Source organism: Kogia breviceps, chromosome 20, assembly GCF_026419965.1.
Source record: "Kogia breviceps isolate mKogBre1 chromosome 20, mKogBre1 haplotype 1, whole genome shotgun sequence".
Classification (NCBI taxonomy): Eukaryota; Metazoa; Chordata; class Mammalia; order Artiodactyla; family Physeteridae; genus Kogia; species Kogia breviceps.
The window spans coordinates 15791221-15814202 of NC_081329.1; the positions used below are offsets into that span (position 1 = coordinate 15791221).

Below are 22982 nucleotides of genomic sequence, written 5' to 3' on the forward strand. Positions count from 1 at the left end.
ATACGAGTCATTTCACTTTTTTTTTAAGTTATTTCTGAGATATACATTTTAAAGTAATAACTAGAATTATGACTTATAACATTATACCAGAACCTGTAAGATTTTTAGAAATTTCATGTAATGTCTGTCATTTCACTTTTAAATGTTTTACAAATGGTTAACTGCTTAATAATACTGGTGTGATACACTAGTTTCATAATGTGCCCTCATCATGTATGAAGCGACCAGTTGTTTTCTTGAATTTTACGGAAAGATGTATTATAAAATCTTCAGGGATGTGAGGGTGACTAAGAAGTTAAACTTTTCTAATACGAACTTTGATTTATGTTGGTTTGTATATTAGAAGTAGTAAAGTCATGTTCGATTTATAAAATCTGAGAGCTTCCAAAGTAGCTGTTAAGTAAGTGTCTTCCTCAGTTGGCATTTCTCTGTGTTAAAATAAGAACAGGAAATGGGAAAGGCAGCCCTTTTCATAGGGACTAAGACAGAAAGCCTGCTGGCTGTTCCAGTTGACCAAGGACACTGCAGGGAATACCCCTCATCTGAGCAGGTACAGCATTGAGCAAATGAAAGGCATGTCAGATAGATTTAGAAGTAAGTCTCCTTATAAAAATAGTGACTGCTGTTGAATGGTCTGGGGAAAAAAAAAAAAGTGCCTCAAGACTTAGGTGTTCCCACAGGTGAGAACATTTTGCAGAAACTAACAAAACCAACTAAATCCTCGGGGGATCTCTTTACCTGCCTACGCCTTCGTGTTTTTAGGTTTTATTTTCCAATCCTGTTATGAAGCTGTCATGTGAGAAGCTTCTAACACGCAGACGTGTCTTAAGGGTGACTTACTTAGGCTCAGGCCTTGTGTACGAAGGTCTCGAGGGTCCTGAGGAGCAAACCCAGGAAGAGGTACGGCTGGCAGAAGGCTTTGCACACATTTCCACTTCTATCCCAGGAGGAGCTGAGTGGGAAGGAGGAAGTTGTCAGCTCCAAGTGTTCATCCTTTGGGAGGAGAAGAGAAGAGGCACCAAAGACATCGGGAGAAGCAACAATCCCGCTTTCGGATGTTGCCACAGTTTGGGGAGTTGGGGCATAAGTGAGATCAAAGCTTTGGTTCCTACTGTCGCTTGCCATTCAAGGCTTATGGATTTTTCCAGATGTCGGGGAGCCCCTTCCTGCTCGGGTGTCAGCAGCGCCTGTGGCTTGGCGGCCCAGAGGGCCCTGGCCGCTGGCATCCTGGCCTGTCGTTAGAGCGCCGCGTTCTAGCACCGCCATGGCCCCAGGGAGCTGAATGAGCTAGTCGTTTCCGCTCCCCGGGCTTCTGTGAAGTAGGAGGGCTGGAGAATGTCAGGCTCCATCAGCTTTTGCAGTCCTTCTCTTTCTAGGGGCAATTTGGAGCTCCCCTGGTTTTCTGAGTAGTGGCTGCTCCTAGTGCGATTCTCTGGACCACATGGTGCTCGAATCCCAGAGAACCTGAAGCGCACACTTGTAAGAAATTAGGCCAGTACCCAGGATGTATTGTAAATGATGGGAGTCTTTTATGTAGATGATCCCACCAAGGAGTGACACAGTTTTGAAGTCCCTTTACTGTATGCTACGTAATGCCATGCCTTAAAGAGGGAAAACTAGGTCTGCTTCGTCTTAATGAAAGGACAGGACAGTTATTGAGCTTTTATTAACCTGTGTAAATAAGCCTAATAACTAAGCTATGCGTTCAGAGTTTTCAATCCAAGTTAAAAACTAAATTATCGCTTACCTGGTGATTTTCCATATATAAATGGAAAAAAAAAATCAGTGTAACCAGAAATTTTGTGGATTTGCATTTGAGTTTTTTTATTTTAATGGTTGGAAGACTAACTTGATGCTGTTATGTTTTTAAAATATTAATAGCAACTAACTTGTTTGGACACTCACAATAGATTGAGAGGTGTTTTGTCGTGGAGAACAGGAAACTTAATCGTCACAGAGTTAAAAGTAGAACAGAAAATCAAGAAGCAAAAACAATGTGCTTTTGGATCATTGAGCGCATATTGCCGTTTACTGTACAATGAAGTGTTTGTGTCTTAGAAAATTGAAACCAAATGGATATCCTCTGTGCTCACACAAAGTTAGTCTCCTGAAAGGTAACCAGTAGGAATGTTCCAGCCAACTTGGGGTTTTCAATAAATCCTTTCAGAGACCTAAGTAGAAAACCAGACCTGGAGTTGAAATTGCCATTTTCTTGAAGCTTTGAAATGAATATGAGAAAGAATTGTAATTAAACCCAATGGCACTTTTCCATTTCACTTGTCAAAGTCTGGCAGTTCTAGTGTACAGCGTGATGACTGTAGTTACCTCTGCTGTGTAATATATAGGGAAGTCGTTAAGAGAGTAGGTCCTAAGGGTAAATCTCATTATGAGGGGGAAAAAAGTTTTCTAATTGCATCTAAGTGAGGTGATGGATGTTAACTAAACTTACTGCCGTGATCCACTTCACAATACACGTTAAGTCAAATCATTATGCTGTACACCTTAAATTTACCCAGGGAGGTATGTCAATCATCTCATTAAAACTGGAAATACAGAGGTAACTTAAAAAAATCTGAAAGTTTATCTGAAGCCAGATTATAAGTGATTGTAACAAACCACATCCAAACTATCTTTGTTTGTTTGGAGTATGTATGTGTTTCAACCACTTAATTAAATAAGATGAGATAAGCAAGGAAAACTATTTCTAATAATAATTACAATTCCAGTGATAGAAGCTCACACTTACTAAATGCTTACCAAGTTCCAGGCTTTGTCTTTATCATTTCACCTATAGATTCATTTAATCCTCCTAAGAGGTTCTGTGAGGCTTATCTGCATTTTGGAAGCCATCGCAGTGAGCTTAAATAATTGGTCAAGGTTATGCAGCTAGAAAGTGGCAGAGGTAGTACATTCAGACCAGGTAACAGGACTCTGGAGTCCATGCTCGTAACCTTCACGTTATTAGTCTAAAGAAACACTTTCAGTCTCACCGTGAGTTTTGGAAAAATTCAAATTCTTATGCTCAGCTGGATACTTCGGAAACTGTGGCATTTCTCTGGTCGGACCCTTGGCTTAACATTCGATATCAATTTACCATGATGTAAATGATTTTACATGGTCATTGCAGATTAATGCTGCTGAATAAATAACTGCTTAGGAAATACTTTTGAGATCCAGCCAGGCACCTTCAGAGAGCGCCTGCCACCCTCTTTCAGAGGTAATACCAGTTCTTACCAGGTTTTAGATTATAAATATGTGTGTTCTTTCATACACGCATGTAATTGACCTGCCAGAGACCAGCCCGAGCCAGGTAGGATTATGGAAATAGAACAAAATATACCCCCTGCCCTGGGGCTCCTTGAAACTGTCTGGGGAGGGTGAATGCACGTCAGGCAGCACAAAGGGATCTGTAAGGGGTGTGGAAAAGGCCCTTAAGCGCTTTAGGATTTGTAGGAAAAGAATGTTCAGGGGCCCATCTGGTCATAGCAGAGCCTGAAGAAAGGCCTCATGATGAAAGAGATGTTTCTCTAGAAGAAAACTGAAGACCATTTCAAAAGGGTAAACCTTCGTGTTAATTCATTTTATTGTGGGTTAGTAAAATAAATTCCTCTCAAACCAGGAGTACCTCCCAAACCTGTAATGACTTGCCTACCCTTATAGGTCTCTCTTCTTTCCTGCTCAGTTGTTTCTGTAAACTGATTTCTTGTTTATTTAGTGTTAGATTGATTTTAAAATCATTTCAATTTACTTTTGTATCATTTTGGCCTTTCTAGGCAAGAGTTTGAGAGATAGACAGCAAGCGAAATTATGAGAAATGTATTCACGGTTGCAGAAGTTAATTATTAAAACCCAGAAATGATCATCTAATAACTATTAGATGATTCAACTATTAGATGATTCAACTATTAGATGATTAAAGTTGGCTTTCTAAAGCCAACTTTAATGTGTTGCTTATAGATGTTTCTGTATTTGTATATAGTTAATCCACGTTTTAAAGAATGTATCTCAGTGTTTCTTGCCATAAGAAAAGTGATACTAGTAAGGTGTTTTGAATGCTAATGGAAGGTGTTCTAAGCTTTCTGAACGTATAATTCTCACAACTCATGAAGTAATACGTACTGTGATTATTCGCATTCTACAAATGAGGATTTTGAGGTTTTGAAAGTTTAAGCAACTTGCCCAAAGTTACAGAGTTAATAATTGGTGGAGACAGGGAACAGACCCGACAGCCTGGTCCCAGGGTCTATGCTGCTGACCTCTGTCCATTGCGTACACGCAGTAGTTCTGACACGCTCACTTCGTCATTTAACAAGGATCTATTGAGCGCGTGCTTGTGCTGAGAACTGTTCTAAGTGCTGGGCATGAAGAGGTGCACAAAGGAGACAAATTCTTGTCCTTGCGGAGCTTAAATTCTGGTCGGAAAATCAAACACGTGGATAAAATGTTGAGTGTGTAAGGTAAGTGCTAAGGAGAAAAACAAAGCAGGGAAGGGAGTTAGATCTTTAAATAGGGTGACATTTGAGCCAACACACGAAGGAGGTGAAGGAAGGCAATATTTGGCTATCAGGGGGAGGGAACCGCAAGTGTGAAGTTCAAGGTGAGGCAGAGGGGGTGGAGCCGGAGGACCAGTGAACTGCCCTGTGTGTGTGTGTGTGTGTGTGTGTGTGTGTGTGTGTGTGGCCAGGGACTGGGCATGAGGCCAGCCAAGGAGGGTCTTAGAGGCACCTGGGAGACAAGCGTCTTCTGTCTTCTTCCTCGTTAACATCGTCACTGTGAATTCTTGATCATTTTGCAGGCATTCTACACAATTCTCACTTGGCAAGTAATTCTGAGAAGACTGTTCCAGATATGCAATGACTCATAAACTGCAGTCTGTCTTATTTGTCCGTTCAAGAAATGCTTTGAGCGCCTGCTGTGTGCTGGGCAGCCTACTAGATCCTGAGAACATAAACGTGATTTATAGGTCCTTTGAATGCGTTCAGTAGTTGGAGGGTGAGGTGAAAGGCGGGTGGTTTCAGAAAACCATTTGAGGGCAACCTCTTCATTCTTCAAACCCCAGCTGAACTGTCCTGTTCTCTGTGATACTTTGCATTTATTACACTGTGCTATAATTATTTCCTTCCATATCTGAAAGATATCCATAAGGGTAGAGCCCGGGTCTTAGTTATTTTTATATTTTCCAGCTCTCAGCACAGTGTACCTCTTACACAACAGGTGTAAAATGTTGTCTGGCTTGATTTGAATGGAAACTTGTATGAAGTACTATGTGTCCACAGTAAAGGGAACGCCACTAACTCAGCCCAAGGGAAGGCTGGAGAAGGGTGGTGACATTGAACTGGCCTTGGAGTGTGCCCATAGGGGTTTGCCAGGCATGGAAGGTTGCTGGCTTTCCCTGGGGTGCAAATGTAGCCTTATGAAAGACCTGGAGTGTTTGGGGAACATGGTGGAGGGTTGGGTCAACATGCCTTGAGTAGGCTGTGTGTTGGGGTAAGTGATGGGTGAACCCCAAGGAAGGTCGAGGCAGATTAGTTCTCATAGTTTAGGCACAAACTTGTAAGAGTTACACCAGTATTTGGTAATAGAAAGCAGAGTGAGGGACTTCCCTGGTGGCACAGTGGTTAAGACTCCGCGCTCCCAGTGCGGGGGGCCCAGGTTCGATCCCTGGTCTGGGAACTAGATCCCGCATGCATGCCGCAACTAAGAGTTCGCATGCCACGACTGAAGAGCTGGCGAGCTTCAGCTGTGGAGCCCGCCCGCTGCAACTAAGACCCGACACACCCAAATAAATAAATAAATATTTTTTAAAGAGAAAAAAAGAAAGCAGAGTGAAAATATGAAAAATGTTTTGGAGGACAGGGGTCTGGTCAGCTTCGCTGGTGGTGAACTGTCCCAAGTGTCTCCTCAGCTTCCTTGTCTGGGTGGCCGTGGGGGTGAAATAGGGACTAGAGCAGCAAGAAGAAGTTGTCAGAAAGAGAATGATGGGTTCGTCTGGGGCATGTTGAACTTGAAGAGACCAAAGACTTGAGAAAGCACCTCAAAGGTGTGTGTGCGTGTTTGAGGCTTAAGGCTGCAAAAACATGTGGAGGGTGAGGAAGCCTGTGGGGAAAGAGCCGGTAAAGAGGTGAAGGACGAGGATGAGTGACAGCCAGGCGACGGGAGCCTCCAGGTGTGTCCAGGGCACAGGCAAGGAAGTCTTTGACATAGAGACGGGGGTGAAGAGGGTGTAGATATAAATCCACTTGGAAATTAAATGGTGGGAGTTGAGAGTGCAGATTCAGACTAGCACCTGTGGAGAATGGACAGGCTCCTCTTTCAGATTTTCTGGCTCATTTTTATGAGGTTAGGTGATTTCTTTCAGGTTTTATTGATTTTATTTATTCATTCATTTATTTATTTATTTTCAGATTTTATTGATTTATTTTTGTAGCCTTAGAAAGGGAAATAAACTGAAGACAGGGTTCAGTTTTGAGTCTCAATGACCTCGTCGTTCAAAGTAGCTCTGCTCATGAGCCTTGGCTTCTAACGAGGCAGGAGGCTCCCCACCTCGGTTCACATTAGGAGTTTTCAGCGTGAGTGCCAGGTGAGCTCACTCACGACCAGGTCAGTACGTTCGCCAATGAACACGTGAAGAACCTTGCTCATCTTCGTGGTACCTGGGAAAGGATGCAACCTGTCTAAGCCTTTGACTTACTACACCCTTAGTTGCGGGACACATGTTCCCAGGCCCGTGACTCAGGAAGTTATTTTTGTTTAATCTCTACCTGAAGCAGCAGACACCTTGTGAACATACTTGCAGAAACAGGTACTGACAGTATCACCATGAACGCTATGCTTCTGTGTAATTCGAGTCACCACGAGAACCTTGTTTTGTGGGATGTTCTTTTTTCTCTGTCAAATTACTGCCCTCTTAAGAGAGACTTGCTGTTGTTCTCTTGTGACTCACCTGTACTGCTCTGACTTTATCTTTTGAGTTTACTCTCGAATCTAAGCAGATGGTGATGGTTACGCAGAGTGCAGTTTCTTGTACCCTACTGATATAATATTGCCTTAGCTAACTCAAGAATATGACTAAAGTCACATGTTGCAATACATAAATGTGACTATATACTACTGAAATTCTGCCTTCGGGAAGGTAATTTGTTCCCTTAGCAGACTGAAGGTGTAAACTGTGCAAGCCATACTCCAGAGCCTGGGGAACTGTGGGATAAGTAAGACGTGATTCGTGGCCTCAAGGTACCAGCCAAGATGGGGCCACGGCAGGTTCACCCCTCATCACATCAGTCCTTAGAGTACTGTATAAAAAAAGAGCTGTAGGATTTCAGAAGAGGGTAAGATTACAAATATCAAATCTTGTTGAAATTCTTCCTTGGAATAATAATACAGGTAATTCTGTAATATAATAGAGGTATACCTTTATATTACAGAAGGGCCAGTCTTGGTTTAGTACTGATGCTCTCTGCTGTTTCATTTTTGACACTGAAACCCCAGAATTAAAAATAAGAATACATATGGATTGAGGTGTTTTTCAGGACTTGGCTGGTACACTAGGAAGTAGAAATGAAGGCACACTTGGGGTTCAGAGTATGGAAGATAGAGGTTGAGGACAGTCAGTACAGACCGTATGGACATACAGAGGAGGACGGGATGCGACGCCTTGGTGCACAGGCAGTCAGCAAAGAGAAGAGGTTCCGACAGAGCCCAGGTCTGTCCGTGTCAAGAAAGGAACGCGGGAGGCATTGTCGCAAGCAAGATGAACCTGACTCTGTCCCTCTCTTATCTTGAATTTAACCAGTTAATTTGAATGTCACATCAGGTTTCCAATGTCCCCTTCCCAACAGGCTATTTAAAAAGTATAGCACTTTAGAAGTGGGAAGGGGTAGGGAGGGAGAGAACGTCCTTAATCTCATCAATGCCCAAACTTCACAGTTGATAGCTATTCAATGCCTTTTCTTTTTACATATTCTCATGCGCATAGGCTTACTATTTCTAATGGTGACAAACAGTTCCTACTGTTTAAAAAACCCCATGCCTAACAGTCAGTAGGCACTTCCTTAGTTGATTGCATTTTCTTTTTCATTTAAAAAGGTGGGGTGCCTATTTTCCTAGATTCTTAAATTTTTAAATATTCTTTAACAATACGGTTTAAAAGGACTGTAGTCATCATCTCAATGTGCTGTGATTTATTTCTTCAGACTTCTTTGAACATTAAGTTGTTTCCAGTGTCTTTCAGTATGTTAAACAACTCTACACTGAAGAACTTTGTATGTCAGTACTTACACCGGTCAGGTAAATTACTGAATGCATTCCTTTAGGTGGAATCAGAGGGTGTGAGCATTTTTAAGACTTTTGATACACGTTGCCAAGTTGCTCTTCAAAAGCAGCGTGCAAGTCTGTGCTCCTATTCCGAGTATGTAAGCGTGTTTCCCAACACCCTAGCCAATATGTTCTGTTTTATTTTGTTTTGTTTTGCGGTACGCGGGCCTCTCGCTGTCGCGGCCTCTCCCGTCGCGGAGCACAGGTTCCGGACGCGCAGGCTCAGTATTTGTGGCTCACGGGCCCAGCCGCTCCGCGGCACGTGGGATCTTCCCGGACCGGGGCCCGAACCCGTGTCCCCTGCATCGGCAGGCGGACTCTCAACCACGGCGCCACCAGGGAAGCCCCCAATGTGTATTTTTTAAATTTCTTTTTTTAATTGAAGTATAGTTGCTGTACAATATTATATAAGTTACAGGTGTATAATGTAATGATTCACAATTTTTAAAGGTTATACTTCATTTATAGTTTTCATAAAATATTGGCTATATTCCCTGTGTTGACATTTCTAACACCCTTGCCAAATAGTCACTGTTTAGGAAAGTGCAAAATGGTATCTTATTTTAACTGGAATATGCTTGGCACTCGAGTATTTGTTGGATAAATGTAGATATAAGGGTCACAGTGCTGAGGTACAGAAGTGAATGCAAGATCAAAACGTGCCCTCTGTGAAGTCACATTCTGCTGGGAGAGACAGGCTATTCATAAGTAAATAAAATATAAAGGATGTTTGACAGCATACAGTACTAAAGAGAGGAAAAAATACTAGCGCAGAATGAGGGGTGTGAAATGTTGGGGTGTACGGGCATGGGAAAGAGACAGAGAGGTAGCTTTTGAGTAAAGGCCTGCTGGGAGCCAGCTCTATGAACATCTGGAAGAAAATCACACCAGTCAGAGGAAAGCAAATGGAAAGACCCTGAGGTAGAGCTTAACTGACAGCTCATAGGAGTAGCAAGGAATGAAGTAAGGAAAAGCGAAATAGGAGATGAGGTTTGACAGGTAGTGGAGAGCCAGATCATGTATAGTCTTGAAAATCATAAGGACTTCGGCTCTTCACCAAAGTGACTTTAATTTTAACAGAATCACTGTTACAGCTGTGTAGAGAATACCCTGAGTGGGAGTGAGAGACTTACTAGAAACATCCATGAGGAAGCATGACTGTAATCATGGCGGGAGGCTGTGGTTCCATAGGGTTGTGGAAGGGTTGGGTGGGGGGATGAGGGGAGGGGGGCCAGGTTTAGATACACGTGTTGAAAATAAAGACAACAGGATTTGCTGTTGGAATGAGGGTTGAGAGTAAAAGAGAGGAATCAGAGATAATCCTCAACATTTCAGTGGCAGAGCCGTGGCAGGCTGCTGCCGCCGTGAACTGAGATGGGGAAGGATGATGGAGACACATATGTTGGGAGGCGGGTATCAGGATCTCAGCTGTACCGACATCACGTTGAGAAAAATAATAGGTACATAACGTGAAGGTGTAGAGTAGAACGTTGGATTTACAAGTCTAGAGTGCACGGGAGAAGTCTGGTCGAGGGAGTTCAGTTTGGGATTCATCAATAGTTAGCTGGTATGTAAAGCCACTAGACTGGATGAGATTGCCCGGAGAGGAAGTATAGGAAGAGAACAAGGTCAAGGGCACCTCTGGGGAATTGCATGGAGTCTCTGAAGTCCCTCTGGGGTCCTCGTCATCTTTAAAGGGCTAGAGAGAGGAGGAGGAATCACAAAGGAGACCGAGAAGGAACAGCCAGGAAGGCAGGAGGGAAGTCAGTGGAGAGTGGTGTCCTGGAGGCCAAGTAAAGAAAGCCTTTTAAGGAGAGAGGAGGAGTCAACTGCACCCAGTGCTGTGGACAGGAGCACGTGTAAGACACAGATCGTTTTAAACCAGAAGGCTGTGCGTTTACTTAACAGGAAGCTAGAGGTGGGCAGTTCCTGGGTTGGTGGTTCAATAATGTCATCTTTCTGTCCTTCTCAACACTCGTCCTGCTTTTGTCTGTGACTTTTCAGTTAAGGTGTGGTCGTTAAGAGTCCAAGTGCTAAGTCCTGCTGCTGTGTGCAGAGGCTGAGAGCCACAGACCTTTCTCCTGACATGCCTGCCTACCTTGAACAGGGAGGGCAAGTCTTACTCAGCACCTTACCCTCCGGCACCCTTATCTTTAAGTCTTATTGGCACAAACCGGATCACACCCCTGATTTGAAGAAAGGTTAGGACCGCAAGTATTTGGCTTTTTAAACCCTTCTATAGGATGTGAGCAAAGGAAATGCGGATTCGGAGTGACAGTTGGGGAACCAGGAAAGATGTGAGCCACGATAAGGTTAAATTGAAAAATAATTGTCTTGAGTATTTTAATTGATTCTTGTTTAGAGCTTTTGCTTACTTATACTGTTGGGGTATATGATTCTTCATTATTGATTTGATATCTGTTGTCCTTTGTCCTGTGTTTTACTGTATGACTTTTTATTTTGTATACAGTGATTTAAAATTTTTTCTATTTTTATAGTCATATACATCTTTTAAGTTTTCCTACATTTTTATGCTTCACAAAACCTCTACTAAAAGAGAAGATTGATCTGTATTTAATTATGCTTAATTTGTATGGTTTTGGTTTCCTTTTTAATCCAATTTTAATGTCTTCTTGGTGTATGATGAGGACTAGTAGCTAATATTTGTGTGTCACTTACTATGTGCCAGGTGCTGTTCTAAGCTTTTAAAAATACATTCATTTAACTCTCACACGCACCTATGAAGTAAGTACCACTGTAATCACCCCCATTCTTACATGTGAGGACAAAAAAAAAAAAAGGTCATGAAGAACCTAGGGGCAAGACAGGAATAAAGACACAGACCTACTAGAGCTGGACTTGAGGATATGGGGAGGGGGAAGGGTAAGCTGGGACGAAGTGAGAGAGTGGCAGGGACATATATACGCTACCAAACGTAAAATAGAGAGCTAGTGGGAAGCAGCCTCACAGCACAGGGAGATCAGCTCGGTGCTTTGTGACCACCTAGAGGGGTGGGATAGGGAGGGGGGAGGGGGGGAGGCGCAAGAGGGAGGAGACATGGGAACATATGTATATGTATAGCTGATTCACTTTGCTATAAAGCAGAAACTAACACAGCATTGTAAAGCAATTATACTCCAGTAAAGATGTTTAAAAAAAAAAAAAAGAATAAATAGAATCCTTTCAAAAAAAGAAAAAAAGAAGGCTGCCCCCAGCCTGTGTGTTGGTGGGGCTGGGTTTAAACCTAGGCAGTCTGGCTCTAGATTGTTGACTTTTAACCGCTACACCATGCTGCTTCTCACATTTTAATTTTTTAGAAATTCAAATATCTTATCACAAATAAATGTCTTCACTGATTTGACATATCGCCACTGTCTTATTCTGAATTTTTGTATTTCTGAGATTGACATACCAGCTTATTTACCTGTCAGTATAATTTTTTACCATTAATAGACTGTTTTACTATTTTATAATGTACTATAAGAACTGGTAGCACAAACTCCTTCTAACTTTTTAAACTTTAAAAAAATTGTAGTAAAATATATATTACATAAAATTTACCCTTTTAACAACTTCAGCATACAGTTCAGTGGTATGAAGTCCGTTCCCATTGTTATACAGCCCATACCACCATCCCATATGCAGAACTTTTCATCTTCTCCACCTGAAACTGTCCACTGAACACTGACTTCTTACTGTCCCCTTCCCTCAACTCCTGGCAACCACCGTTCTATTTTTCTGTTTCTATGAATTTGACTACTGTAGGTAACCTATATAAGAGGAGTCATACAATATTTGTCCTTTTGTGACCGGCTTATTTCACTTAGCATGATGTCTTTAGGTCCATCTATGTTGTAGCCTGTGTCAGAACTTCCTTCTTTTTTAAAGGCTGAATAAATATTTCATGGTACGTATATGCCACGTTTTGTTTATCCAGACATCTACTGATGGGCACTTCAATTGCTTCCACCCTTTGGCTATTATGAATAATGTTGCTGTGAACCTGGTATTCAGATATCTCTTGACGATCCTGCTTTCAGGTTTTTTTGGGGGGTGAATACCCAGAAGCTGAATTGCTGGATCATAAGGTAGTTCTATTTTTAATTTTTTGAGGAACCCAACATAACCATTTTCCACAGCAGCTACACCATTTTACTATTCTCGCACCAATGCACAGTGTTCTAACTTCTTCACGTTCTTGCTGACATTTAACTCTTTTCTGTCTTGTTTTTATAATAGCCATCCTAATAGATGTGAAGTGGTATCTTATTGTGATTTTGATTTGCATTTCCCTACTGACTAATGACGTGGAGCATCTTTTCACGTGCTTCTTGGCCGTTGTGTATCTTCTTTGGAGAAAGTCTATTCAGGTCCTGTGCCCATTTTGTTTTTTAAAGTCTTTATTGAATTTGTTACAATATTGCTTCTGTTTTATGTTTTGGCTTTTTGGCCCTGAGGCATGTAGGATCTTAGCTCCCTGACCAGGGATCGAACCCGCACCCCCTGCATTGGAAGGCGAAGTCTTAACCACTCGACCGCCAGGGGAGTCTCTTTGCCCGTTTTTAAATCATTTCTTGTTGTTGCTCTTGGTGTTGGGTTATAATCCTCATTTTTATGTTCTAAAATTTTTTGACTCTTCTTACTTATTCTAGACTAGTTTAAGTTGTTTTTTAAAAAAACTCTCCCAATTTCCCCTTTAAAAATAATCACATATGATTTAGATAAGAATAGTAATCAATTAATATGTTAATTCAGGGGAGAATGAACATGTATGTCCCACTTATTCAAATCTTTTATGCCCCCATTTTTGTAATTTTTCATCATACTAGCACTATTTGATACATTTATTCATAGATATAGTGTGTGTGCATGTCTGTGTGTGCAACTACTTTTTGTTGCTAAAGCAAAGGATCTTTTTCCTTTTTCTTCCTGGTCCATCAGAAAGCTGTCGATTGTTGCACAGTATTTATTTTGTAAGCAGTTTATCAGGTCTGTTTAAATAATTTTTAGACAACAGTACTCTACCACTGAAGCAAAATTTTTAAACATCTCCATTAGTGTTAACGAGAGAATTTGGTCCTTCCAGGTTGAGAGTGAATCTGCAGCCACAGTTTCACATGTGTATGATTTATTTCTCCCGTAACTTATTGTTGATTTTTTTTATCCCTTTGGGTAGATTTACTTTCATTTCATAATAATAATTCATAGTTACCATAGATACTTACTCCAAAGGTCACTTCCTCTATATAGCTGTATTTAAAGAGTTATAATTATATTGGGTTGGCCAAAAAGTGCTGTTTCGGTTTTTAAGTAAAAATAAGACACATTTTTCGTTTTTACCAAGAACTTTACTGAACAATGTATTCACCCTTTTGTTCCACTACCTTCTGCCATTTTTCAGGCAACTTCATAATTCCATCTTCCCAAAACTTTTTACCTTTTTGAGCAAAGAACTGTCCCAGGTGCCTTTTATGGTCTTCCAGGGAATTGAAAGTTTTTCCATTAAGAGAATTTTGTAAAGACCTAAATAGATGGAAATCTGAAGATGCAATATCTGATGGATGCAGCAAATAAATTGGAACTTCCCAAGTTGTAACAGTTTTTGCCTGGTCATCAAAGAAACATGCAGTCTTGCATTATCCTGATGGAAGATTATGCGTTTTCTGTTGACTAATTCTGGATGGATGCTTTTCATCGAGTGCTGCTTTCAGTTGGTCTAACTGGGAGCAGTGCTTGTTGGAATTAATCATTTGGTTTTCAGAAGGAGCTCATAATAGAGGACTCCCTTCCAATCCCACCGTATACACAATATCACCTTTGTATGAAGACCGGCCTTTGGTGTGGTTGGTGGTGGTTTATTTCACTTGCTCCACGATCTCTTCGTTCCACATTCTTGCACAGTATCCACTTTTCATCACTTGTCACGATTTATTTATTTTTAAAATTTATTTATTTATTTATTTATATATTTTGGGGTGTGTTGGGTCTTCATTGCTGTGCGCCGGCTTTCTCTAGTTGCATTGAGTGGGGGCTACTCTTCGTTGAGGTGTGCGGGCTTCTCGTTGCTGTGTGTTCTCTTGTTGCAGAGCACGGGCTCCAGGTTTGCGGGCTTGTAGTAGTTGTGGCATGTGGGCTCAGTAGTTGGGGCTCACAGACTCCGGAGCTCAGGCTCAGTAGTTGTGGCGCACGGGCTTAGTTGCTCCGCGGCACATGGGATCTTCCCAGACCAGGGACTGAACCCATGTCCCCTGCATTGGCAGGTGGATTCTTAACCACTGCACCACCAGGGAAGTCCTGTTGCCCTGATTTTAAACTCTTCCCTTTGGTCAGCTCGTCATACTGCTGCCACACGATCAAGTTCTGACGCAAGTGCTCAGGAAGCTGCGGTGCCCCTCCGTCTCCATCCTCCACCACACCCCTCTCCCGACAATTAGGGTCTAAAGTTTTTACACTCCATTCCTAGGTAGGCTCTGGGAGCTTTCTCCTGGAGAATGCATCATTTAATGTAAGTGTCAGAACAAAGGAGGTGCCATTCAGGAGTTCATTCTTTGACTTTAATTTCCAGTCCAAGGAAACATACCATTGTGGTATCATGAAGAATTTTCCAGCAGTAAAGTGACTTTTCATCATGGCCATGTAAAAGTATCAGTTTAAGGCATTGACTTCTTTTTTCTTTTTCTTAGTAAAATTAAAATAATTAAAGAATACCTATTACAGATGCATAGGAATAAGAATATTAGAATCTACTTACTTTAATTATTGATCCGATTTATCTGTTTTTAGTTTTTTAATGTTTTGTCTTGAGTATCTTTTATCTGATTAAATGTTTGACCACACTGACTTTAATAATATTATAAAAATACACTTATTGTCGGGCTTCCCTGGTGGTGCAGTGGTTGAGAATCCGCCTGCCGATGCGGGAGACACGGGTTCGTGCCCCGGTCCGGGAAGATCCCACATGCCGCGGAGCAACTAAGCCCGTGAGCCATGGCCGCTAGGCCTGCGTGTCCGGAGCCTGTGCTCCGCAACGGGAGAGGCCACAACAGTGAGAGGCCCGCATACCGCAAAAAAAAAAAAAAAAAAAAAAAAAAAATACACTTATTGTTAAAAAAAATTCACATGGAGTGATACATAAGTATATAAAGAAGGGAAAATTCCCCCTTTCTGTCCCTTTCCTTCTCTTTTCTCCCATGTTCCACTGCGCTCTATCCTATAAGGGGCCCATAAAAAATTTGCTGTATCCTTCTGGAATTTTTCAAAATATAGATTAGTATAAACTTAAAGAGATAGGGTAATAGTAACATTGTCCTTTTCTTTTCACTTACTCTTTCCTATGGATTTTCAGTTTTGTAAGGAGTTCCTTAATGATTTTTTTGTTGTTGAATAACAGTGCATTTAATCGGATTTTCCAGGGCGGTTTTCCGAGTAAATTGTTTGATGAAGGTATGCTTCAAATCGAGTACAATCTCCGTGTTACTATATAAGGCAAAGCGAAGATGTTATTCTTGCCAGATTATTCCCTAGACAAAAGATGCTTATAATTATAGAATCAGAACAGATGTGTTGTCTCTATGTAGGGTGATGCTAACAGCATGAGCTTAAAATAAACCACTAAGGTCAATACTGTCTCTGCAGGTAGATCTTAAACAGTTATGATTCACATCTGGCATAAGTTACATGGTGTGAAGTAAACTGGTAAATGTCATCTTTTCAGAACTTGTAAGAGCAGTCCTGTATTGATTTCATTGTTGAAGAATTTTGTGTTTGGGTTTCTCAGAGATGCTCAGCCCAGGGTTGCAATGTCTTACTTTTAATACTGCTTATGATGTGTATGTTTTACTGCTTCTTTATATAAAGTCCAGTCACAGGTACTTTAGGTCAACTCTGCTACAAAGTTAAACATTAGGACCGTTGGTGAAGCAGCTAAGTACCTTTGTTGTGGTCGCACAGTTTTAGCATTCACTACAGGAGCACCTTCCTAGCAAGAGGGGTTCAGGCTGGCCCCCAAGCCTGGCATGTCTGTCCACGGCACAGTAGAGGGAACAGTGGGCAGGTGGTAAGTTGCCTGCATTCTAGGCCCTTCTGTCACTGGTTATAGGTGTGCGAGCTAAGTAAGCCGTTTAACCACTTAAGTAGTTAGTTGCTCATCTGTAAACTGGGGATGGTAATAGTAATGCACTGTTAGGATTCTTCTCCATTCCAAAGGAGTAATCCTTTGGTGAAGTAGGCATCATTCTGTGTCCTCAGTGACCGCTCATCAAGAGTGATGGTAGAACAGGAAGACTTTGGCTGGGGCACAAATTGCCCTTAGATGGAAGGGGTGGGGCTGGATTGGGGTGACAGTGAGACTTGTGAAAATGGGAGGGGCCAGTTCAGGGGAATGATAATTGGGCTTGGGGTAAGCTTGCCTCTGGTGCCAGGCTGTGTGTTGGAATCAGAGAGGGTACAGGTGTGCAGTAATTCTGAGGCACACTGAGAAATGTCTGCAGACCTACGATGCTTTCAGAAACAAAGCCATGAGATAGCCGTTTCTGAAAAAAAGTTAATTTTCCAAACCTACTGAGCCTTGGCTGCCTTGTGGCTCTGACACAGAAATTTTCACCCATCCCTTGCCCAGCCTTGCTCATTGTCTCCAATGATGACGATTCATCAGAATGTTTTTGCCGAAGGAGCAGCAATTTGGTAAATTTAAATTCTAAAAAATCTGTTCATCCCTCCAAGAGCAGGTAAAAACAGTGGCCAAATATAAATTAAAAAATCAAATGGCTACTGGAATATTGGTTATTTATTGGTTATTTGCTAATTATTATAAGGAATGTAAAGAAAAATGTCTCCCTTTAATTGATAGACTGAAGAGCCTATTAACAAAGGACAAATAAGCTTGTAAAAATTGGCTAAGTGTTGAATGCTTCAATGTAGATGATGAGAGAAAACATTATCAGAATTTGTCCTTCACTCTTGGCCTTTAAAATTTTTTTAATAGCTGTATTACTGTTATGATAATTCTGTGTATATTTTTTGGTTTCATTGAGGTATAATTGACAATTGTAAGATATTTGATTTATTTACATATACAATGTGAAAGGATTTACACCATCTAGTTAATAAACACATTATCACCTCACATATTTATAGCGTGTATGTAAGAACATTTAAGTTCTACTCTTATAGCAAATTTCAATACAGTGATAGCGCTGTGTATCGCCTCTAGTTACCGTGTCTTACATTATCCTCAGAGCTTTTGCATCTGAGAGCTGACAGCCTATACCCTTTTCCAGCCTCTCCTTATTTCCCCCATCCTACTTTTGGCGTCAAAAGAAAAATGAATTCATTCAGCAAACATTAAGTCTCACCCCACGCTAGACACTCTGCTAGGTCCTCAGGGACGGAATTGAGTCAGGTTTTTCCTGTTCTCAGGGGCTGTAGAGGCTAGTCTGAGAGGCCTATTGAGACAGAAGGAAGTATGGGTCTGAGCATAAAAGAAGGTGTGGTCCATGGCACTCAGCAGGGAATGTCCTGGAAGGAAAGGCTTTACAAAGAGGTTGGGATTCTCCACTGTACTTCTCAGACTTAATGTGTATTTAAATTACCAGGGGATCCTGTTAAAACGGAGACTGTAATTCAGTAAACCTGGGGTGACGGGTGACGCAGCAAGGATTTAAAAGAGAATCATCAATTCACTTTGTATTCACTGGGCAGAGTTTGAGGACTGGAGGGAAAGAAGGCCACTGCATTCACAGGGTTGGGCAGAGCAGAAGAATAGAGTAAAACATCCTGGAAAAATAAAAAGAAGGTTGTGTGTGTGTGTGTGTGTGTGTGTGTGTGTGTGTGTGTGTGTGTACACGCACAGAGAGGTAGGGGCATGGCGAAGCGTAAGGGGGAAGAATTGGGTAGGAATCAACCAACCCTAGGACTGTCTTCTATGTCTTTAAAATTAAATATTAATTAAGAGGCTTAAAAATAATGTCATCCTGCAGATAATGGGGAATCACAGATTATAGATTGGGTCATGACCTTAGTTTTCACATTCAGGAGATCAACACGATGGAGCTGGAAAGGATGGAAGGAAAGAACTTTGAGGTCTAATACAGTTACTCAGGCAACGTGTTAAGAGAGTAAGGATTTGTAGCATTTGAATTGAGGGGAGGAACACCTCTTTGAAAAGAAATGATGTGGGCTTCCCTGGTGGCACAGTGGTTAGGAATCCGCCTGCCAGTGCAGGGGACACGGGTGCCCTGGTCCAGAAAGATCCCACATGCCGCGGAGCAACTAAGCCCGTGCGCCACAACGACTGAGCCTGTGTTCTAGAGCCCGTGAGCCACAACTACTGAAGCCCGGGAGCCTAGAGCCCGTGCTCCGCAACAAGAGATGCCACCGCAGTGAGAAGCCCGCGCACCGCAACGAAGAGTAGCCCCCCTCACTGCAGCTGGAGAAAGCCCACGCGCAGCAAAGAAGACCCAACGCCGCCAAAAATAAATACATTAAATAAATAAATTTTTTAAAAAAAGAAAGAAAAGAAATGATGTGCCTTGTGAATTGGAATAGCACATCCTGGTGTCAGGGAGAAAAAGAGAAAACAGATGTTTGGAGCACAGCTCACCCTGATGTACTAGATTCAGTAGAGGGTGAGGCTGCAGACAGGAGAACTTTAGATGCCAGGCCTAAGGCACTTCAGCTCTTTTTCTCTATTAAGATGAGATTTTTATAAGTGAAATAACTGGGACAAAGCAGTGAGCATTACTTTTTGGAAAACCTACTTTACTCCCTTATGGTGCCATTAGTAATATGTGACACTATCATTTGCAGGTAAGGTCCTTTTCAACTCTTGATATTCTTCAGTTATATGATCCAGGTAGCATTGAGAAACTTAACGTTAGATGAAATGAGACTCTGATGGGGGAAGAAAGATGATTCCAATGTTTGGGGGCTGGGAAAAAGGAAAATTTAATTACGGTTAGCATAAGTAGGTAGGAGGGTGTCTAATTGTCCGAGTTGGAAATGTTCAGCAAGACATCGACAATGTGAGTGGCGTTGGGGATTCAGGAAGACGGAGCTGCAGGTGAGAGTTTGGGGTTCATCCATATAAGGCGATGGTTAGAGTAAAGTAGATAAAGTCGACTCACCTGGAGAGAGGGATATGAAGAAAGTTGGAGCAAAGGCACGGACTCGCGAGATGTCCATGTTCACGCGTGAGCGTCAGCATGGTGTGGTTTCAGAGATGCCAGGGAGGGCTTCCCTGGTGGCGCAGTGGTTGAGGGTCCACCTGCCGATGCAGGGGACACGGATTCGTGCCCCGGTCCGGGAAGATCCCACGTGCCGCGGAGCGGCTGGGCCCGTGAGCCATGGCCGCTGCGCCTGCGCGTCCGGAGCCTGTGCTCCGCAACGGGAGAGGCCACAACGGTGAGAGGCCCGCGTACCGCAAAAATAAAATAAAGATGCCAGGGAAGGGGAAGCGTCCATACATATTTTGCGGTTAAGTGGAAACACTGTTGCTGCCAGCAAGAGTTAGGAGTTTGAGTGAGGACCCTTTAAATTTGGCAGATGAAGAGTAAAGATGAAAAGGTAAGATGAAAAAGATGTTCATAATATAGCACCACCTGCTGTTAGGCATTTTAAAATTGTTTTTCTCAAATTGACTTTTCCTTCCTTCCTGTTTCGGTTGTTTTTAAATTTTCACCTATTTTTTATATGGTAGCTTGGGGTGTGAATGCACTAAAGTGTTTACTTTTTAATCAATGATACGGGGGGAAGTCATGTCCGTTTTTTTATTCCTTGATTTCAACTTTGCTAAAAGCTTCTGTCTCAAATGGCTCTTCTGGTCTCTGTGTCACAGAAGACGTGAGTTAATTACTTAAGGATTACAGGAACCCGTCCTGCGGGATTCTGAATATTCATTTTACGTTTTGACTCACTTGTTCATGTAGGAGTTCAGGTTTACAAGCTTAGAGCTTTTGGAATGAATAGCAGTGGAAACCTTTTTTTTTTTTTTTTTTTAATCCCCAAGGAAAACCTGCATCCTTGAAAACAGCACCGCCGTCTTGGGTGAATCTGCCTAGACCACTTCCTAAGTCCAAAGCATCTCTGAAAAGTTCTGCGCTGCGGAGGACAGGAAGCACCTCCTCTGTTGCCAGCACCCACACGGATCTGAGCACTTACAGCAATAACTGTAAGTCAGTCCTATGTCAGACTTCGGGGCTTGTTGAAACTGTAGTTGTAAGAGAAATCTTATGCGCTACAAATTATCAGAATTTTTGGTTCTGTGATTTAGGGGAAAATATGCACCTTGCTTCTCCCTTGGAATTGCTCTAAAAGTCTGGCAGGAAAAACAAATTCTTTCAACGACATTCTCTTTTGATGGATGTGCTATGAAACGGAAATATTTATCTATTGAAGGCACCTGGTATTTTTTTTGCATGAAGGATTCTAAAGAAGTGTATAATTTGAAGATGGTGGGGGTTTTTTTGGCTTGTTTAACGAAAGAAAGCAATCTAGGGGCTATTGGAACCCAACTGGAAATCAGAAAAACAGATAACTTCAGTTTCATTTATTTTGTAAGCGGCTATATTTTGTAGATGTGTTTTTTCTAATCTTAAACTTTGGATGCTAGATTCAGTGTATTAAGAGTAGTATGTTATAACTTCAAGCCTAGTTTTAAGTAATTTAAACGGAGTATATTTTGGGGGCTTTCAGTTAGTGTGAATTCAGTTTGCTGTGTATAAAATGAGTGCATTGAGTTATCCCTTTCGTTCAAAAGATGTATTTGGCCTTGGTGTTGATTTGCTCATTTCCTTTTTAATTTCTCTCACAAAATTTATGGATTAACTAATTTGAACAATTTTGGAGTGCCTGCTGTGTACAGGCACCACTGTAGATGCTGTGAAGGATATGAGATATCAAAGAAATGATCCCTATTCTAAAAGGTAGGTGAGAAAGAAGATATTTACGTGGATAACTAGAATATCAGATAAAGCAAGATACAAGGGAGTGGTGGGGAGGAGGGGCGTTCTCTCTGCTTGAAGGGGGGGGAACAGTTTCTTCTTTCCGGTGAGGGGACAGGGCCAAAGTGGAGTCATGGTTATGAACCTTCTGGGTGTGGAGCCCTGTGTAGGGTTGCCATCCCTTCTTTCTTTCGTTTCCTCTCAGATAACTTCTGTTACCCTCATTCTATATGCAGAGTAATTGAGGCCCAGGGAGATTGTGGCTGGTCCAAGGGCACTCAGCCAGCATGTGACAGAATTGAGAATGTGTTTGTGGAGGGTAAGGCCCTGAATTCAAGACCAAATTAATGAGCACGTTTCCAAGAGGGCACTTAGCAGAGGAGCTGGTCTCCTATGAGAGTCAGTAGCTGTGTACACTGGACCTTTAGGAACCCTGAAATTTGTTAACTTGAAATGAAATGGGACCGCTGTCCGCTTATGCTTTGAATTTTGAAGTTGTGGCATAAGATCAGAAGGGTTTGCATGTGTCCGTTGATTCTTGATGGTTTGAAAAGGTAATTCGCACGTGTATTCTTTTAAGGTCATTTCACCGGCAGTGTTCCCCGTTTGTAATGGGAAGTTTTGAAAACATTTCTGCCGAGATGGAAACACCAAGGTGCTCTCGGGGGCTGGAGGGCTGTGTAGCGCTGGCACTCGTGGCCCTGGCAGGAGGTACGTCCCGTGGAGCCACTGCCCAGCCACCCTGCCAACGGCCATGTTGCCGTGGCCCCATTCAGGACCCGTGTCTGACGCTCCCAAGGAGGGCGTCAAACGCTTTTGTCCGTTCCTTTTTGTCTTTTAACAAAGGGGCTTCCCGTGTACCCACAGAGCCTGTCTAGGGGCTGTGTGTCTGTGTCGCAGATGAAGCATTCACATCAGTGTCTCTTTCTTAGTTGGATTTGCTAGCTGGTTTCATCTGTTCTGTGTAGTGCCTTGGAGCTTACAGATTTTTTTTTCCTTCTCCATTCTGATTCACTAAGAGCGAGCATGAGGGATAGGAGAGTGAACATGGCTGCAGTTTTTCCTGCCTAAGCTTGCTTTGATCCTTTTAAATGACTATACCAGGAGGATTTCGCAGTTGCACAGAAACGGATACTTCGAAAATATTTATCAATTCTACACTCACCCCACCGACTGGCTCAGAGAAGCACTATGATGCTACCTTATTGACTCTGCTGGTTCTGGGATCCTACAGCCTTTGTATAGTTCCTTTGTTAGCCACGTTTACGGGGAAAAGAAGTAGGTCGACGATTTCTGGTTTGATTCTTTCTTTGTAAGCATGTTTACATTTTCTTCAATAAATCGATTTAGCATCTCTTGATTGCTATCTTTATAAACTTGTAATTTGTAAATTGTATTTCTTGGGCATGTTTATATTTAAGTTGTGAATGATTCTGTCTATCAATTTATTGTGTATTTTATGTGTTTTGAGACTCGGACTAAATATAACTCAGCAGCATTGTGGAAGTTCGTTGCACATGAAATTATTTTATAAAAGACTAGTTAATGGTCTCATTTTTTATTAAATAACTGGTTGTTTTTGTGTGTGTGTACCTAATCGTTGTACGAGGATAGAAGAATGCTTCCCTAGAATTAACATGAAAACATCACACTTTATTTTACTCATGTCATATCTAAAATATTTTAAATGTGCACTTTTTAAAGATTACCTTAAAACATGAACAAAATCAT

At 41.9% G+C, this 22982-nt stretch overlaps 1 protein-coding gene across 9 annotated transcripts in view; it reads left to right on the forward strand.

Moving 5' to 3' along the window:
- Nucleotides 1-22982, forward strand: part of MTUS1 (microtubule associated scaffold protein 1) — a 155356-nt gene that overhangs the window by 59619 nt on the left and 72755 nt on the right. For 5 of the 9 annotated variants that reach the window (XM_059049414.2, XM_067022359.1, XM_067022357.1 and 2 more), the window contains exon 4: nt 20318-20479. The exons of 3 other annotated variants lie outside the window; for them this stretch is intronic. In XM_059049414.2, coding sequence (XP_058905397.1) covers nt 20318-20479 — 162 coding nt within the window. Of the gene's footprint in view, nt 1-20317; nt 20480-22327; nt 22530-22982 lie in introns of those variants that run through there. One more of the 9 variants, XM_067022363.1, reaches the window with a different exon arrangement.